Raw genomic sequence first — 14,530 nt, forward strand, 5'->3', positions numbered from 1 at the left:
GTGTTTTTGAGAAATTTGAGAAACAAATGAGAAAAATATTGACTTCTAACCCAAGCTACAATACATATAGTTTGGGTTGGTGTCAATTTTTCCAACAAAAGACATCTTAAAGTCTAATTTTAGAGGTCAACAAAAACCTTCGTTGTCAGTTCTTCTTTTCTGCAGATCTCATTTCCAGTTGAAGAAGCCAACTTCCACGTGCTTCCAGAGGACAATTTCTCGGTTTCCTTGGCCAAGAACCACTTGAAAAGGAAACTAGGAAGTAAGATAAGCATCCTAGATGTACGTATTTTCAATTTTGAGTATGTTTTGATCATGAAAATCAAGAGGGAAACCAGCCCGGAAAACTGATTTCTGAGGTTGAAATTTTCTAAGTGTCAAGAGTGTTGCATGTGTGCTTCTTGGAGAGGTCGTTTTGATGTTGTTCGGTGGGTCATTCTCTGTGATGTTTATTGCATTTGAAAGATCATGTTACCTACTTTTACTCGAATCAAGTAATGTTTCCTTTAGATCTCGTATACGATGAGTGTTGAGGCTTGAATATGGGCATGCAACCTGTTTACTTGACTTTGGTTCAAACCCAGATTTCAAAATCAGCTCAACCCACATATTTGAGGCCGATTCCAGCTTGGTTTTCGTGTGTTTTAAGCTGTGATTTCTATCTAATCTTACTCCTTGCATGTGATAGTTTAACCTTGATGTTTTAGTTCCACATAATATTGCTCATGCGTTGAGATTGAAGGCCGCAAACATGGCCCGAGGAAGCTGGTTTGGGATGATTTGATGCACGCCAAATGTTTGACGAAATGCGCAAACCAAGTTTCGATCTTGAAACGGTCGATTTGAGCTTGGTTCTTGTTATATTCATGTGCTGGGTAGTCCTAAATTAGTGTAAATCGGCATATATCGGTTTAGGGAATTAATTTTAAATAAAAATAATAAAATAATAAAAAATGAAAATTTCAAAAAAAAATTATAAAAATGATAGATGACATCAAATTAAGGCAAAAATGACATCTAGGAAAGTTTTTTTTTTTTTAAAAGGTCATTTTCTTAATTTAATGATATTTTGGTATTTTATAACCATTTTTGTAAATAATCTATTTTGTGTAGATTAAAATTATTTAGAGTTATTTCATGCATCTAGAGTAATTTCATGCATATTTATATTTCCATTTCGCTCACGGGGGTCCTGTCCCGGGGTGTGATAACAAGGCCATGTAATATTATTTGCCCGACTTGTATCGGGTCTTTCTTTTCCGCATTACTTTCAAGTCATTTCAATTTCTTAAATATTTACTTGCGCACCGCTTTTCATTAATTTGAGTTTAAATTTCTCTTCTAAATTATGTTAGGATTAGTTTAGACATTAAGGAAAACAAACCTACAAAAACATTTGCATGGACGCTTAGCGTTTTTATAAAGATTATAATTGGTAATCAAGATTGTGTGGCCATTTAGATGAACAACCTTTTAAGTTAGTGGTACCGCAAGGGCGTTAATAGAAACATTAGCGTAAACAAGTCCCCGTTCCTAGAAATCTCTGGTTGCGTAGGAATCGTGACAACACTCCCGTGTCTCGATTGGTTTCTAGCCGACCCCAATAGGCTAGTGGCGACTCCTAAAAATATTTAGGTTGTTAAGAACTAAAAAAAAAAAATCCAACGTCGCGCGAGGTATGGGCTTGGGAGAGCCTGTGTCTAATTTAGGGCCATTGGTCCGCCTCTTTAGGCAAATACCCCTAAACCTTCTTCCTTTTCCCCCGGACGGAAAAAAGAGGTCGTGACAAGCTGTTGTATAGAAAGAAACCAGATTTGAGTCATCTTAGAATTTTTGGATGCCTATGTTATGTAACTACAGTGGGACATAAGGATAAGATGGCTCCTCGTGCTCATCAATGTATCTTTATGGGTTATCCAGCCTTAAAGAAGGGATATCGTATTTATATGCCATCCACATGAGACTTTATTGTTAGCAGGGATGTTGTCTTTCATGAGGATATTTTTCCTTTCAATACCATAACTCCTTCTCCTGAAGACACCAAGACAGCTCATAAGGAATTCTTAGAAGATGATTTGCCTTCTGGAGGAACTCTTATTATTACTTCTCCTCCAAGATCAAGTGAAGTATCTCCTTCAACACCCATTGAGACTCTTATGGGTCATGCTATTACAGAACCTCCTGAAGAGCCAATAGAATAAACAAGAAATATCATAGCAGAACCAGTTCAATCACTAGATATCTCATAAGCAAGCCCTAATGAAGACTCACCTTCAATGCAACATGAGCCGTCCCGATGTCCTAGTCGCATTACTCGCCCACCGACTTGGACCAAAGACTATATATGCGGTTCCTCGAGGTCATCTGGTACTCGTTATCCTATCTCGTCCTATGTTTCATTCAATAGGCTATCACCAAAACATTTATGTTGTATAAACCGTATTTTTGAAGAACGAGAACTGTCTAGTTATAATGAAGCACGAGATGATTCTCGTTGGCAAAAGGCTATGGCAGCTGAATTACACGCATTAATGGAAAACCACACCTGGGATATTGTACCTTTACCTGCTGATCGAAAACCCATTGGGTGTAAATGGGTGTACAAGATTAAATACAAAGCAGATGGTTCAGTTGAACGGTACAAGGCCCGATTGGTGGCCAAAGGATTTACACAGTGAGAAGGTTTTGACTACCATGAAATTTTTTCGCCAGTAGCGAAGGATATGATAGTTCGTTCCTTTTTATCGGTTGCTGCTTTCCGTGACTGGCCGTTACATCAGATGGATGTTCATAATGCTTTTCTGCATGGTGACCTGGATGAAGAAATCTACATGGATCTTCCACCAGGATTACGGAGACAGGGGGAGTCTAAGGTGTGTCGTCTCCGCAAATCTCTCTATGGACTAAAGCAGGCTTCTCGACAATGGTACGCCAAATTTACCAACGCACTCATGGATGTTGGTTTCAAACAATCCAAATATGATTATGCACTATTCACCTGGACAAAAGGTATGTTGTCTATTTACTTGATGATTTATGTAGATGACATACTTATGATGGGAAATGATGATTCTGCTGTAAAAAGACTTAAAGAGTATCTACATTCCACCTTTCATATTAAAGATTTAGGGCCACCTAAGTTTTTCTTAGGAATTGAGATAGCTCGTTCAGATAAGGGAATCTCTCTTAGTCAGCGGAAATTCGTGATGGAAATTATATCAGAAGCAGGACTGTCAGGCTGTAGACCAGCGATTATTCCTATTGAGCAGAATGCCAAACTGACTTATGTTGACTATGATGCTGGTATATCATCTTCCTTTGATGATCCATTACTAGACGATCCGCTAGGATATCAGAGACTTGTGGGAAAGCTTATATATCTTACCATGACTAGACCAGATATCTACTATGCAGTACAGACTCTCAGTCAGTTTATGCACAAGCCAAAGCAATCTCACATGAGTGCAGCCTTGAAGGTTGTGAAATACTTAAAGACGTGTCCAGGATTAGGGATTCTCCTTTCCCGAAGATGCAACATGGAAATGACAGCCTATTGCGATTCGGATTATGCTACATGTCCTATGAGCAGGAGATCCATCACTGGCTTTTGTATCAAGTTTGGGGAGTCATTGCTTTCATGGAAGACAAAGAAGCAATCTACTGTGTTTTTATCTTTAGCTAAAGCCGAGTATCGATCCATGGCCAAGACAGTTTGTGAAATAGTTTGGTTAAGGGGTTTACTCTTAGATCTTGGCACAGAAGTTAAAGGACCATCTATGCTCTTTTGTGACAATGATTCAGCACTCAAGCTTGCTGCAAATCCTGTATTACATGAGAGGACGAAGCACATAGAGGTTGATTGCCACTTTACCCGAGAAAAAATCCAAGAAGGAATTGTCGAGACAAGAGGAATCAGAACCTCGGAGCAACCTGCGGACATGTTCACTAAACCGTTGTGTCAAAGACAACATGCATATCTTCTGAGCAAGCTTGGCGTCTTGGACATATACAGACCACCAGCTTGAGGGGGAGTGTTGGAAGATATGATTCACTAAATCGTATCATATTGTAATTGATTGTAAACTTTGTCTATTTTAGGACTAGAAGAATAGGAGAATTTCTAGTTTCCTTTTATTGATTCATCACTTGTAATTAAATACACGAATTGTGTTACATTGAATATAGAACAACACAGAAATTCTCTCTCTGTTTCTCACTTTCTTACAAAAATGACTCAGTCGAGCTTAGAAAATCTCCACGAAATGACTTGGTCAAAATGTAACGTTTGGTATTTCTCACGACCCTATTAACTTTATTTTCTTCACGACCACCCCCACAATACCCATTACATTTTGCTCGATATCTTGCGCGATTATACATACACGATACCCAGCTGTCCATCGAGAGTTAGATCAATCATAAAGTTCGTCTCGGGATCAAAGCATTTTTAGTAAGCTTGTGGTTACGAATTCTTCGAACGGACTTTATGATCAAATCTTACGTGCATCAGACCATTCGAATTCTAGGAGAATACCTTGGATCCACCCACACGAGGTGCTCTTACAATTTTTCCTGTTGCTTTTTCAAAAGGAGCTCTATGTGACCCACAAAAGGAAATGTGGATAGAAAAGGAATGGACCGAGACTCCACTTACATGGTCGTTTCTACTCTTTAGTATCTTTAAATAGAAAATTTTCTAATTAATGACGAAAGTGAAATAGAAAAAAGGTCGCGGCCCTAGAGTTGCGTGGGTACTCTGATTGTTTAATGCGTGAAGCACTAATTTAATACGATCTTAATGTCGCGAGGTCCACAACTTGCAAGAAGCGGGATTGAGAAACGTAGAGGGAGAGTGGACGTTTGTTGCCAAATTGACTTCGCTAGTCATCTCTCTCTCTCTCTATCAAATATCATTAGGTATATAATATTGCTTAAGTAGTGGCTCATATGACATGCCCATAGGCCAGGCGGGTCGGACCCAATGATTCTAAAGATAATTTTGGACGAGTCCGATCCAAAAGCATTTGATTGCAAAGCCCGGTTAGTCCTAGACCTGGAATCTAAATACATTTTTTCAACAACAAGCGAGCTTAGACAATGAGTTGAATATGATTTTCGGGCCTAACCGAGACCCTCCATTGGATCTCTAAAAGGACGACGCCCTCCAGGCTTGGCTTGATTCCCGTATAGCATAGCCCTCTTTAGAATCACCATGAGATTTTATCGGACCCGATCTATATCCATTCTTAACAAATTCAAGAACGAATCGGAGACTATTTCTCCTTTTTGGATTAGTTAGCAAGTTGCAATGGAAAGGAACATTAGCAATTAAAATTCAAGATAAGGCCTTCCGATCATCGGTGGTCTGGTCGACTCTTTGAGGGTGATTCTAATGTCAACTCCAATAGAGATGAGCAGAATTTTAAAAAAATGGCAAGCGAAGCCAATTAAATGGGAACTTTCTATTTCTACATAATATCGAAAAATTAATTATGGGCCTCGTGCAAAGACTTTATTAAAACCAAGTCGCAAGGGGGAAAAGCATACCGTTAATGTCAAATCTCACTAGTCAACAAAAGGATGCTGCGCTTCTCGGAGGTCGCCAGACACCGGTGCTCCACGAAAACAGTCTCCTGCGTTTTTCATTTTCCTTATTTTTCTGGTATGTTGATTAGGAGCAAAACTCAAAGCATGTGATAATAGGGTTCTAATCAAAGCGTTGTCTATGGCAAGTTCACTCATTTTATTTGATTATTCTTTTTTGTCCATCATTTTATAACATTTAGCACTTGCATGGCAATTGGGAAAATTACCCAATCGGTTCAAAATATCGTACGGATACCTATTCAGTCCTAAACTTTTCAGTTTTGATAATTGAGCTATAAACCTTTGCACAAAATTTTAATTTGTTCATTCCAATCGATTTTCACCATAAAATTGTTAACGCAGCAATCCAATCACCACCGGTCATCCTACATAGAACATTGTCACATTAATAATTTACAATAAAAAATGGATGGAATGACTACATCAGAATTTCATATGAAGGTTCAAGACTGAATTATTAAAATTAAAGATTTAGGATTGAGTTGGCGTTCATATAATAAGTTTAGAATTAATTGGATAATTTCTACAAGTTTAAGCTAGTGGCTAAGACATGACAAGACCTCCTTATGATTAGGAGCACTGAATGGAGTACTTTGGATTGTATCCAAGCGAAGCCCTTTACTTGCCGTTGGTGTCGTGCTTTTTTCACCTTTGCACTATGAGAGGAGCATATATTTTTTGCGTGGCTATTTAGTTTATCCAATTTAGAAATCTCTACTTTCGTATTAGTCCTCACTTGTTTTGTATCGCATGATTGCTTGGTCTATCTCGATTTGACATTGCTGCTATATTTTCCAAACCGATTCTATATGTAGAATTGACATAAATATTGTAATTGAGTGACGTATTTATATAGTGAAAATTTCAAATAAGAACTTGCAGTGTCATTATTTTTCAAATAAGGGCTGGAAATGAACCTTATTTTAAATAAGAGTCTAAATTAGCCATGTCAATTTCAAAGAAAAGTCTGACCTCCAAGAACATTTTTATCCTTTAGTTTTTTTATTTTCTTTCCTTTTTCTATTTTTTTTCCTTTTCAAAAAGGACAAACTCAACAAAAGAAAAAAGCTAAAACTTACAGAAAAAAAAAATACAGGCAATAGGGCCCTCTCACATGGGTTTTAAGTTTTAGCTTTTTTATTTTTTTGAGTTTGCCTTTTTTTAATGGAAAAAAATAGGAAAAGGAAAAAATAAAATAAAAGGAAAGAAAATAAAAATATGTATAAAGGAAGGAAATGCCCTTGACTAGCAGGTACGTTTCGGCTCCTCTTTGAAATAAGGTCCATTTCAGACTCTTATTTGAGAAAATGATGATATTTCAACCCTTATTTGAAACAAGATTTACTTATGACCCTTATTTTAAAAAAAAAAAAAGTTAATACCCTACAAAATCCCAAACTAGTATACCTATGACAAATTTATCCCAAACTATTTTTTTTACCACAAAAAACCTCAAACTAGTGTATTTCTGACAAATTTACCCCAAACTGATACACTTGTGACAAATTTACCCTCTATTAATTTTCATTAAATTTTACTGTCAAATTATTAAGTTAAATGACACATGACAGTTGACTGGTATACCAATTTGGGATTTTACGCTCCGTTTGTCACAGTTTACAATTTTTGTGATTTTTTTGTGATATAAATCCAATTTAGCGGATGCTATATTTGTTATAAATTTATTAGTTTGGGGATTTTTTTGTGGTCGAATAAATTAGTTTGTGATAAATTTATCATAAATGTACCAATTTATGGCTTTTTATGGTCGATCATGGTAAATTTGTCACAAGTGTATTAGTTTTAAGTTTTTCATGGTAAAAAAAAATAGTTTGGAGTAAATTTGTCATATGTGTACTAATTTTAGGTTTTTTAGGGTATTAACCCTAAAAAAATGATGGCACTTCATGTCTTTATCTGGAAATTTCCTATGTGTATATATATTTTTAAATGAAAAATCTAATGATAAGGATGAGATTGATGGGGGTTTTTGTCAAAATGGGCTCTTTGTTAATTTTGGACGAGAAAGTGAATGGCTTAGAAAGTAAAGAAATTTAAAATACAAGTATTGAGAACTTATGATACATTTAATAGCCAAGATAAAAGTCAGGATAGATAGATTTATCTTATCATGTGTTTGATTTCTAGCTATGACAAAATAAGGTCCAATAGAAGGGATATACAGCTAGAATAAAAATATTAAACGGGGAACGTGGGATAAAGGTAAATAAGATTTCTTATATCCATAGTATAAAAGCTATTTTTTTCGAATAAAAATTCTTAAATTATTAAAACTAAAATAAATTAAATATAATTAATATATGAATTCTAATATAAAATAGAAATTTCACTATAACAACAATTTTTGTTTTTTTATCCTTACCAAACAAAACAATTTTTGTTTTTATCTAATCCTGTTTATATTTATATATTCAAATTTCTTTATATTCTATAATATATGTAATGTGTGTATGTATATATTTATTATCAATATTTATTACATATTTTAAATATAGTAAAGTATCTATATAATTTTGTTGTAGTCCCCACCCCAAGGCAATTTGTTTTCTGTTGAATTTTTACATAATGAGGAAAAGGGAAATTGCTTGATTATTTTAGTTTGTTGTGTAGTGTGTATCGTCAACTGAGTCGAGTGAAATTGTTTTATATTCTATAATATATGTAATGTATGTATGTATAAATATTTTGTATTTATATTTATTACATATTTTAAATATACTAGTAAAGTATCTATACAATTTTGTTGTAGTCCCCACCCCAAGGCAATTTGCTTTCTGTCGAACTCTTACGTGATGAGGAAAAAAGAACTTGATCAATTATTTCAGTTTGTTGTGCAATACGGATCATCAACTGAGCCGAGTTAAATTGTTACGACTCTTATCTAGAGCAATGATGAGCCATTTTTATCTGACTATTATTATAAAAAAGTTTGGAAGGAAAATTTAAAGATGATAAGAAGTTTCCTTGGTCATTTATATGATTTGGTGTTTGAGCTGTTCTACTAAGTCAATACGGATTCGCTTGAAAGTCTAATTTCCTTCTCTATGCGTGTGGAGAAATCTATTGAACTTTTTCGCAACCTCTACGAAGCTTATAACCCTTCATTTATCAGGTTTATTAATTGAACTTGGAATCAATCTTCTCTTACACTCTTGTGACCCGAGCCCGAGCGTGCAAGAAATAAAGTTGAATGCCATAGGTTATGCAAATATTGCTTCAGCAGAATTTTGCACTCCTTAGGTGTATACTTTATCGAGCTATCGTTGTTTTAAATGTAACAAGCACACAAAGTGCATGCAATATTCTTTTGGGGTTAAAAGAAGTTCCCTCTTCATTAAATTGAGATGCACTTCGCTTGCAGATGGAACAACCGGGTCCGTTTGTGTGAATTCTTCGGAATGGTCATTCGCATCCCTAAGAATTCTAGTCTGTTTAAATTGCTGCCCTGGGAATCTTCAATAGGTAATCCTCTCTAATGCTTTCGATAGTCTGATGTAGTTGATAAGGTGGTGAACCCGATTATTTCACTGCCTTGCAACATCATATTGATTTTGGAACGGAATTCGGAGAAAATTATGGACATCTTCATGGTAAAGACTTTAAGGAAGTGACTACCGTGCTTCAGTGTTGGTTGATAAGTCTGCGATTTGGTATGTGACTCAACTAAGCTGCTTTGACATAACAAAAGAGAACTCAGCTAAACATCACGGTAACAGAGGGCATCTTTTCTCGGGGCGAGGGATGGCATTTTGCAGCACAGTTGGAATCATATACCGAGATCAAGATTCTACATCATATTGTTGAGTTATCAATTTGCATATCACATCTGAGGACATCATATTGCTATGTTATTTAATTGCATATCACATCTGAGTAGAAACATCTTCTAACTATGCCATATTTGAGCAAAAGATTTGGAAGGATCTTTAGTTACTGCCATCGGTTGTGATATCAGGTTCAGCTGGCTTTTGAGGCATCAACGGAGGTAACCTCTGCGGCATCTTTATGCTACCACTTTTCCTTGAATTCCTCTACGCTTTGGCTGCGAATCTTGATGCACATATAGTGGCAGCAAGGCTCGGCGAAGCGCCACCATCCTTTGCTAAAGCATCGTGTAACCTGTCTTCTGCATCATGCAAAGCCTTATCGCGCTTCCTCTTGCAGTGTCGGTGCCAAATGGCTTGTATAAAACAAGCTGCCCACGTCCTCCATTGTTGCGAGTAGAACCTGAATGCAAATATATCCAAAAAATATGACCAAGCCTTTCCCTCTTTATATAATTACGTAAGCACCATAAAATGGAAAGGAAACTTCTAAGAATTTGCGTGGCCGGAGATTGTCTTTGGAATTGTGTAGACAAACAACGAACATGATACCACAGAGAGAAAGGGGAGTTTCGAGCTTTGCCTGAAAGTATGTTGGAGCTGCTTGCTGTGAAGACACCGAAACTGAGAGGCCACAAACTTCAGGTCATAGGTAGTGAGTGCGAAGGCTTCGACCTCTGTGATAGCTTCTACAGTTCTCGTCGAGGTGGGAAGATCGGAGGAGGAATTTGGATCTAAGGCCCAAGTAAGCAATTCCTCTCCACAGAAATCACCTTCCTTCAGATAGACTAAGTTGAAGAATCCTGTTCTTCCACCATTTGTGGTTGTGGACCCCAACCTGCCTCGTATGATGAAGAGCATCTCATCGACTGGGTCCCCCTCGTGCACGATGAAGCTCTTCTTTGTGTACAGGACTGGCTTGAGGCGATCGCACATTGCATCCAGCAATTGGTCATCCATTTTCTCAAACAGGGGCACCTGAAAGAAACCATAAGTCAGGCAATGCATCTGAAACTTCTGATCAATATTTCATGTAGAGTATCGAAGAGGTCTATTTGTGTCAGCAGACTAAGAGAAAGTCGAAGGGATTCTCACTCTCAATAGACATTCCAGGCAACGGTGACGCTTTACGTCTCTACGGAGATCTTTAGGGAGGTTCCTGATCAAAGATTCTTCATCGACACCTCTCGTCTCTTGCCATTGGTACTGTTCATACCGCCTAATTCGGGCCTTCAAGCCCTCTGGAAGCATACGGCGCAACATCCATTGCTCTGCATCTTGCTCTGCATCTTGCCTCCTTGCTCTCCTCTCCTCTGCCCTTCTAACTTTAGTAGACTGCAGATTTTTCCGCGACAGCAATATTTTGTGGGAATTTTAGTTCGACGCACCCACTAAGGTTCTTAATTTTATTTCCTGCTTAAATTCTCATTCTTATGTATTGAGTTCTCAGCTAAGTAACACTAATACCGACATGCGACACGCCAACATGTGATTTCTCAAGAAATAGAGAACTCTGACACGTTGAGACACATTATATATTAAGTATATATTTTTATATATACATGATAAATTATTGTTCTAATGATTGTTTTGATGAAATTAATTTGATTCTAGTGTATAAATAAATAAATAATAAAAATAGTCTAAGCATAATAAAAATGTCATTCCACCATTTGTTAATATCATTCATTGTTTCAATTTGACAAATTTAATTTCATTCCAATAATCCATAAAACTTGGGAAAAAAACAATCCATATATTTGGATTCATGTGTCAAAGCATGTCAGAAAAGAAGAGAAAAAAACAAACCCGGGCGATGAATTATATGTAATGGAAAATGAGGGTCAAAAAAGAAAAGAAGATTAAGTTTTTCTTCTTTTCTCCTTCGTTATTTTTATTATTTATTACTTTTTTATATACTTACATTTTGACTTCTCATTCATTAAAACATTTTAGAATTGACCTGTCCGTACTGGAATAACTTGTTGATATTCCAAACTCACACGTCAGAATTCCAAACTCATGTGTTGGGAGAGTTGATCAAGTGTCGGACATATGTCGGAGTGTTCGACATGACACGAAAGCTCTCGAAAAGTGTTGGTATTTCCTAAGTTCTCCAATTCAATTATATTGCAAAAGTGGACTCATGTCCTAGTAGAGAACAATAACCGAACTGGAACAGGATCGTGAAGTACCTGCACATTGCTGATAAGCAATGAATACAAGACCAAGCCGGCTACAGCTATGCTGAAAGCAAAGATAATCTCCCCCACAGAGGTGCTTGTTTGTAGGTTTTTACCCAAAGAGCTGCAGCAAAAGTGACTTTAGAAGCTAATCCTCTTAACCAAAGAGGAATGCGGTAATGAAGTTATACATACCTAAGATTGCGGAATCCCCACCAAGAGCAGTAGAATAACTTCTTTGACAAGTCTTTTGACTCCACAATGCCAGACCGGAGGGCATCGATGAATATTCCAAAGCTGAACTCTTTCGAATCCTTAATGTCATTGGATTTAATCAGAGGACAAGCAGTGTCAAGAAACGTATAGTTCTGTTTCTGTGCTGTGCTGCAGTATAAATATGAAGAGTCACAGTCTGGTCTTCGACACACCGCTTCCCAGCACCTGACTTTTCTATCGATCGAGAATAAGTACCAAAAAGCTCCAAATACCTGGTAATTCCAAAAATAACAAAGACGGTTCCAGCACAAATTAAGCTGACTGAAAAAGGTTCAGAAAACGAAAGATGAAAACTTGAAATAAAAACTTACGTGACTGGCAAACATGAAAAGCAGAAGATTGAAGGCAGCCCCAGCCCAGGCCTTTTCAAGAAGTAAACCGGATGTTCTTGTCACTGCCTTGTACAGTGGATAGATCCTAATAATCCTCGGTACACATTGGCCATAAATGATGAACTTCAATGACTCCTTTATCATTAAAGCACCTGGCCTGTGGGGCGTGGGAATGATAACAAATACCACGACCTGCCGATCGAATAAAGGGGCTGTAAAGTGAAGGACTAATAATAACTTCGAGGGTGCTCCAAACTAAGTTTCACGAGAGAAATTAAATGAAATCAGAGCAGGGTTTCATACCTGCGGGATTGGAAGAATCGCTAGGATATCAAGGAAGAAGTACGACGATAAGTATCTTCGGGATACAGCTGATGGATCATTAATTAAAATCTCTCTTCCAAACGGTCTGGAAGGAGGGACTGTGTACCCCGTATGAAATTTGAGGATTACGTGGATAATGTAAAACGCATCGATTATAGTTCGAAGAAGGGATGCTATGATCTTCATTCTGTTGTCTATATCAAGACACCACTTATTAACGTCAATCACAGGGATGTAGAAAAACAGCGGGTCCAAAGCTAGTGCGAAAACACACAAGATCAAGAATATCCTGTTCCACTGTTGAAGACATGGACTTTGCGGATCAAGCATTTTCCTCTCTGATACAAGCAAGGAGCTTAATGGCATTCTCAAGCTTTTGATCTTCGCAAAATCTCCCGTATCCTCTCTGATATCCATCCAAAAGTTTGTTCACAATTATTCTATATTTGGTTGGCCGAACCCCGTGTCTAGCAGCACACCACTGCTCCGACGTCACTGCTCCGAGTTCCCTGATTTCTCCAATTGCAATCTTCGAACCTGACTGAACGATATACACAACAAGGAGATGAACGCAACTTCTCGTAGAGCTTGTTAGAATCTGAAACGACAAAGGCATGAAAACCACTCGTAGGTTAAAATGTGATCCATTTTTGAAAAGTAGTCGAACACACTAGACTACTCATACTTAAGAATTAAGTATGCTACCGACCAAAAAAAAAAGAATAAAGTATGCTTAATGGAGAAGAAACAAGTCGGCAGAAACAATTTGCTTCAGGCAAAAGAAAAGTCAACAAAAGCTGTGGGAGCCGCTGAGAATAGTGTTGACACCTAAATTTCAAGTGCATATAAAAAGAATTTTTTAAAAAAATTAAATTATTAATTAAAATTAAAAAAAAAACAAAACAAAACACAAAAAGAAGGGGGATACGAGGGGGCCGGGTCGGGTCAAATCTGGCCTTGGCCCAACCCGGCCCTCCTCCTTTCCTCTCTTCCCTCAGCTCGGCTCGCACCGAGCTTCTCCCTTTTAGCTACCCATCTTTGCGCGTGAAACCCTAAGGAGGGGGAGATAGGGGTGTGCATGGTCCAGGCGAGCGGTTCCCGACCTAGAACCGGGAACGGCTCGCTAAGGATCAGTTCCGAAAAATTGGAACCGGGATCCACCCGTTTGTTGCATGGATCCACCTGGGAACCGAACCGCCGGTCTAGTCCGGTTCCTGGGTGGATCCATGGATCCGGTCTCACTGACCATGAGATGAAAATCTTAAGCTAAGGAAGATCCAACATCAAAAGAGAGGACATAATTGATCTCAATTCTCAACTGCACAGCAAGCATCATCAAAGCAAGCCAAAAAGTTTCAGCTCCCCAGTTAAACATCTTCGATGAATCATTTAGCAACAGGTTTTCCATAGCGTAAATGAGAACATCAAACTTACATTGCCCGATGGACATGTAGTAGTAAGCTGGAAACCTAACAAAAGAAGCAAGAGCTTTCTTAGATCTAAATCATCCAACAAATAAGGCCAAAAAGCCAATTTTGCATTAAAAGGAAGATAGTAAGCAACATTGAGCAAACAAGAATGAAAGAATGGGAACAAATAAAAGGCAGTCTTGCTTGACTACAGAAAGGACAACGCTAAGGAAAGGTTAAAAAACAATGAACTTGGTCCACCTAGCATATTTCAAGTGTCACAAGTAGGCCGGACTTCTTAGGGACATCCTTATGATCCCATATCATAGTTACACCTAAAAGACTTTTCTGCAAAGGCGAATAAGAAGGCTTTCATGCTCTCAGGCAGTGCAAGTTGACAAATAGTTAAAATAAGCCCTTGACAGGAGAAAATCAATTGTTTGCACAAGGGACTACTGATAAACCTTAGAGAGCATGAAGGTAAATATAAAGGTTAGGTAGAAGATCTTTCTTTGACATAAACAACAGTCAAACATCACCGCATCTCCACATTT

The 14,530-nt window shown here is 37.6% G+C and overlaps 2 protein-coding genes across 2 annotated transcripts; one reads left to right on the plus strand and one right to left on the minus strand.

The window, feature by feature from the left end:
* Positions 1 to 3,056: 3,056 nt before the first annotated feature.
* Positions 3,057 to 4,104, plus strand: LOC120293437 (uncharacterized mitochondrial protein AtMg00810-like). Its single transcript, XM_039312750.1, has 2 exons — positions 3,057 to 3,854; positions 4,099 to 4,104. The coding sequence occupies exons 1-2, from the start codon at positions 3,057 to 3,059 to the stop codon at positions 4,102 to 4,104; spliced, it is 804 nt and encodes a 267-aa protein (XP_039168684.1).
* Positions 4,105 to 9,390: 5,286 nt separating this feature from the next.
* LOC104443365 (cyclic nucleotide-gated ion channel 1-like) lies at positions 9,391 to 13,212 on the minus strand. Its single transcript, XM_039312152.1, has 7 exons — positions 12,547 to 13,212; positions 12,223 to 12,435; positions 11,831 to 12,123; positions 11,648 to 11,759; positions 10,548 to 10,787; positions 10,036 to 10,430; positions 9,391 to 9,855 (listed from the first exon to the last, which is right to left on the minus strand). Exons 1-7 carry the CDS (start codon positions 12,982 to 12,984, stop codon positions 9,660 to 9,662), a joined length of 1,887 nt encoding a protein of 628 aa, XP_039168086.1. The 5' UTR covers positions 12,985 to 13,212; the 3' UTR covers positions 9,391 to 9,659.
* Positions 13,213 to 14,530: the final 1,318 nt, after the last annotated feature.

The sequence above is a fragment of the Eucalyptus grandis genome, chromosome 5 (assembly GCF_016545825.1).
Source record: "Eucalyptus grandis isolate ANBG69807.140 chromosome 5, ASM1654582v1, whole genome shotgun sequence".
NCBI classification, from domain to species: Eukaryota; Viridiplantae; Streptophyta; class Magnoliopsida; order Myrtales; family Myrtaceae; genus Eucalyptus; species Eucalyptus grandis.

What these genes read in the sequence shown, in the direction of transcription:
- LOC120293437 (XM_039312750.1), top strand. Translation starts at nt 3,057, where the DNA reads ATGGGAAATGATGATTCTGCTGTAAAAAGACTTAAAGAGTATCTACAT.
- LOC104443365 (XM_039312152.1), bottom strand. Translation starts at nt 12,984, where the DNA reads ATGGATATCAGAGAGGATACGGGAGATTTTGCGAAGATCAAAAGCTTG. An exon ending in TGCTTATCAGCAATGTGCAG is followed by an intron (nt 10,788 to 11,647) that starts GTACTTCACGAT and finishes AAAAATCTGCAG; the next exon opens with TCTACTAAAGTTAGAAGGGC. An exon ending in CAGCTCCAACATACTTTCAG is followed by an intron (nt 9,856 to 10,035) that starts GCAAAGCTCGAA and finishes ATTTGCATTCAG; the next exon opens with GTTCTACTCGCAACAATGGA.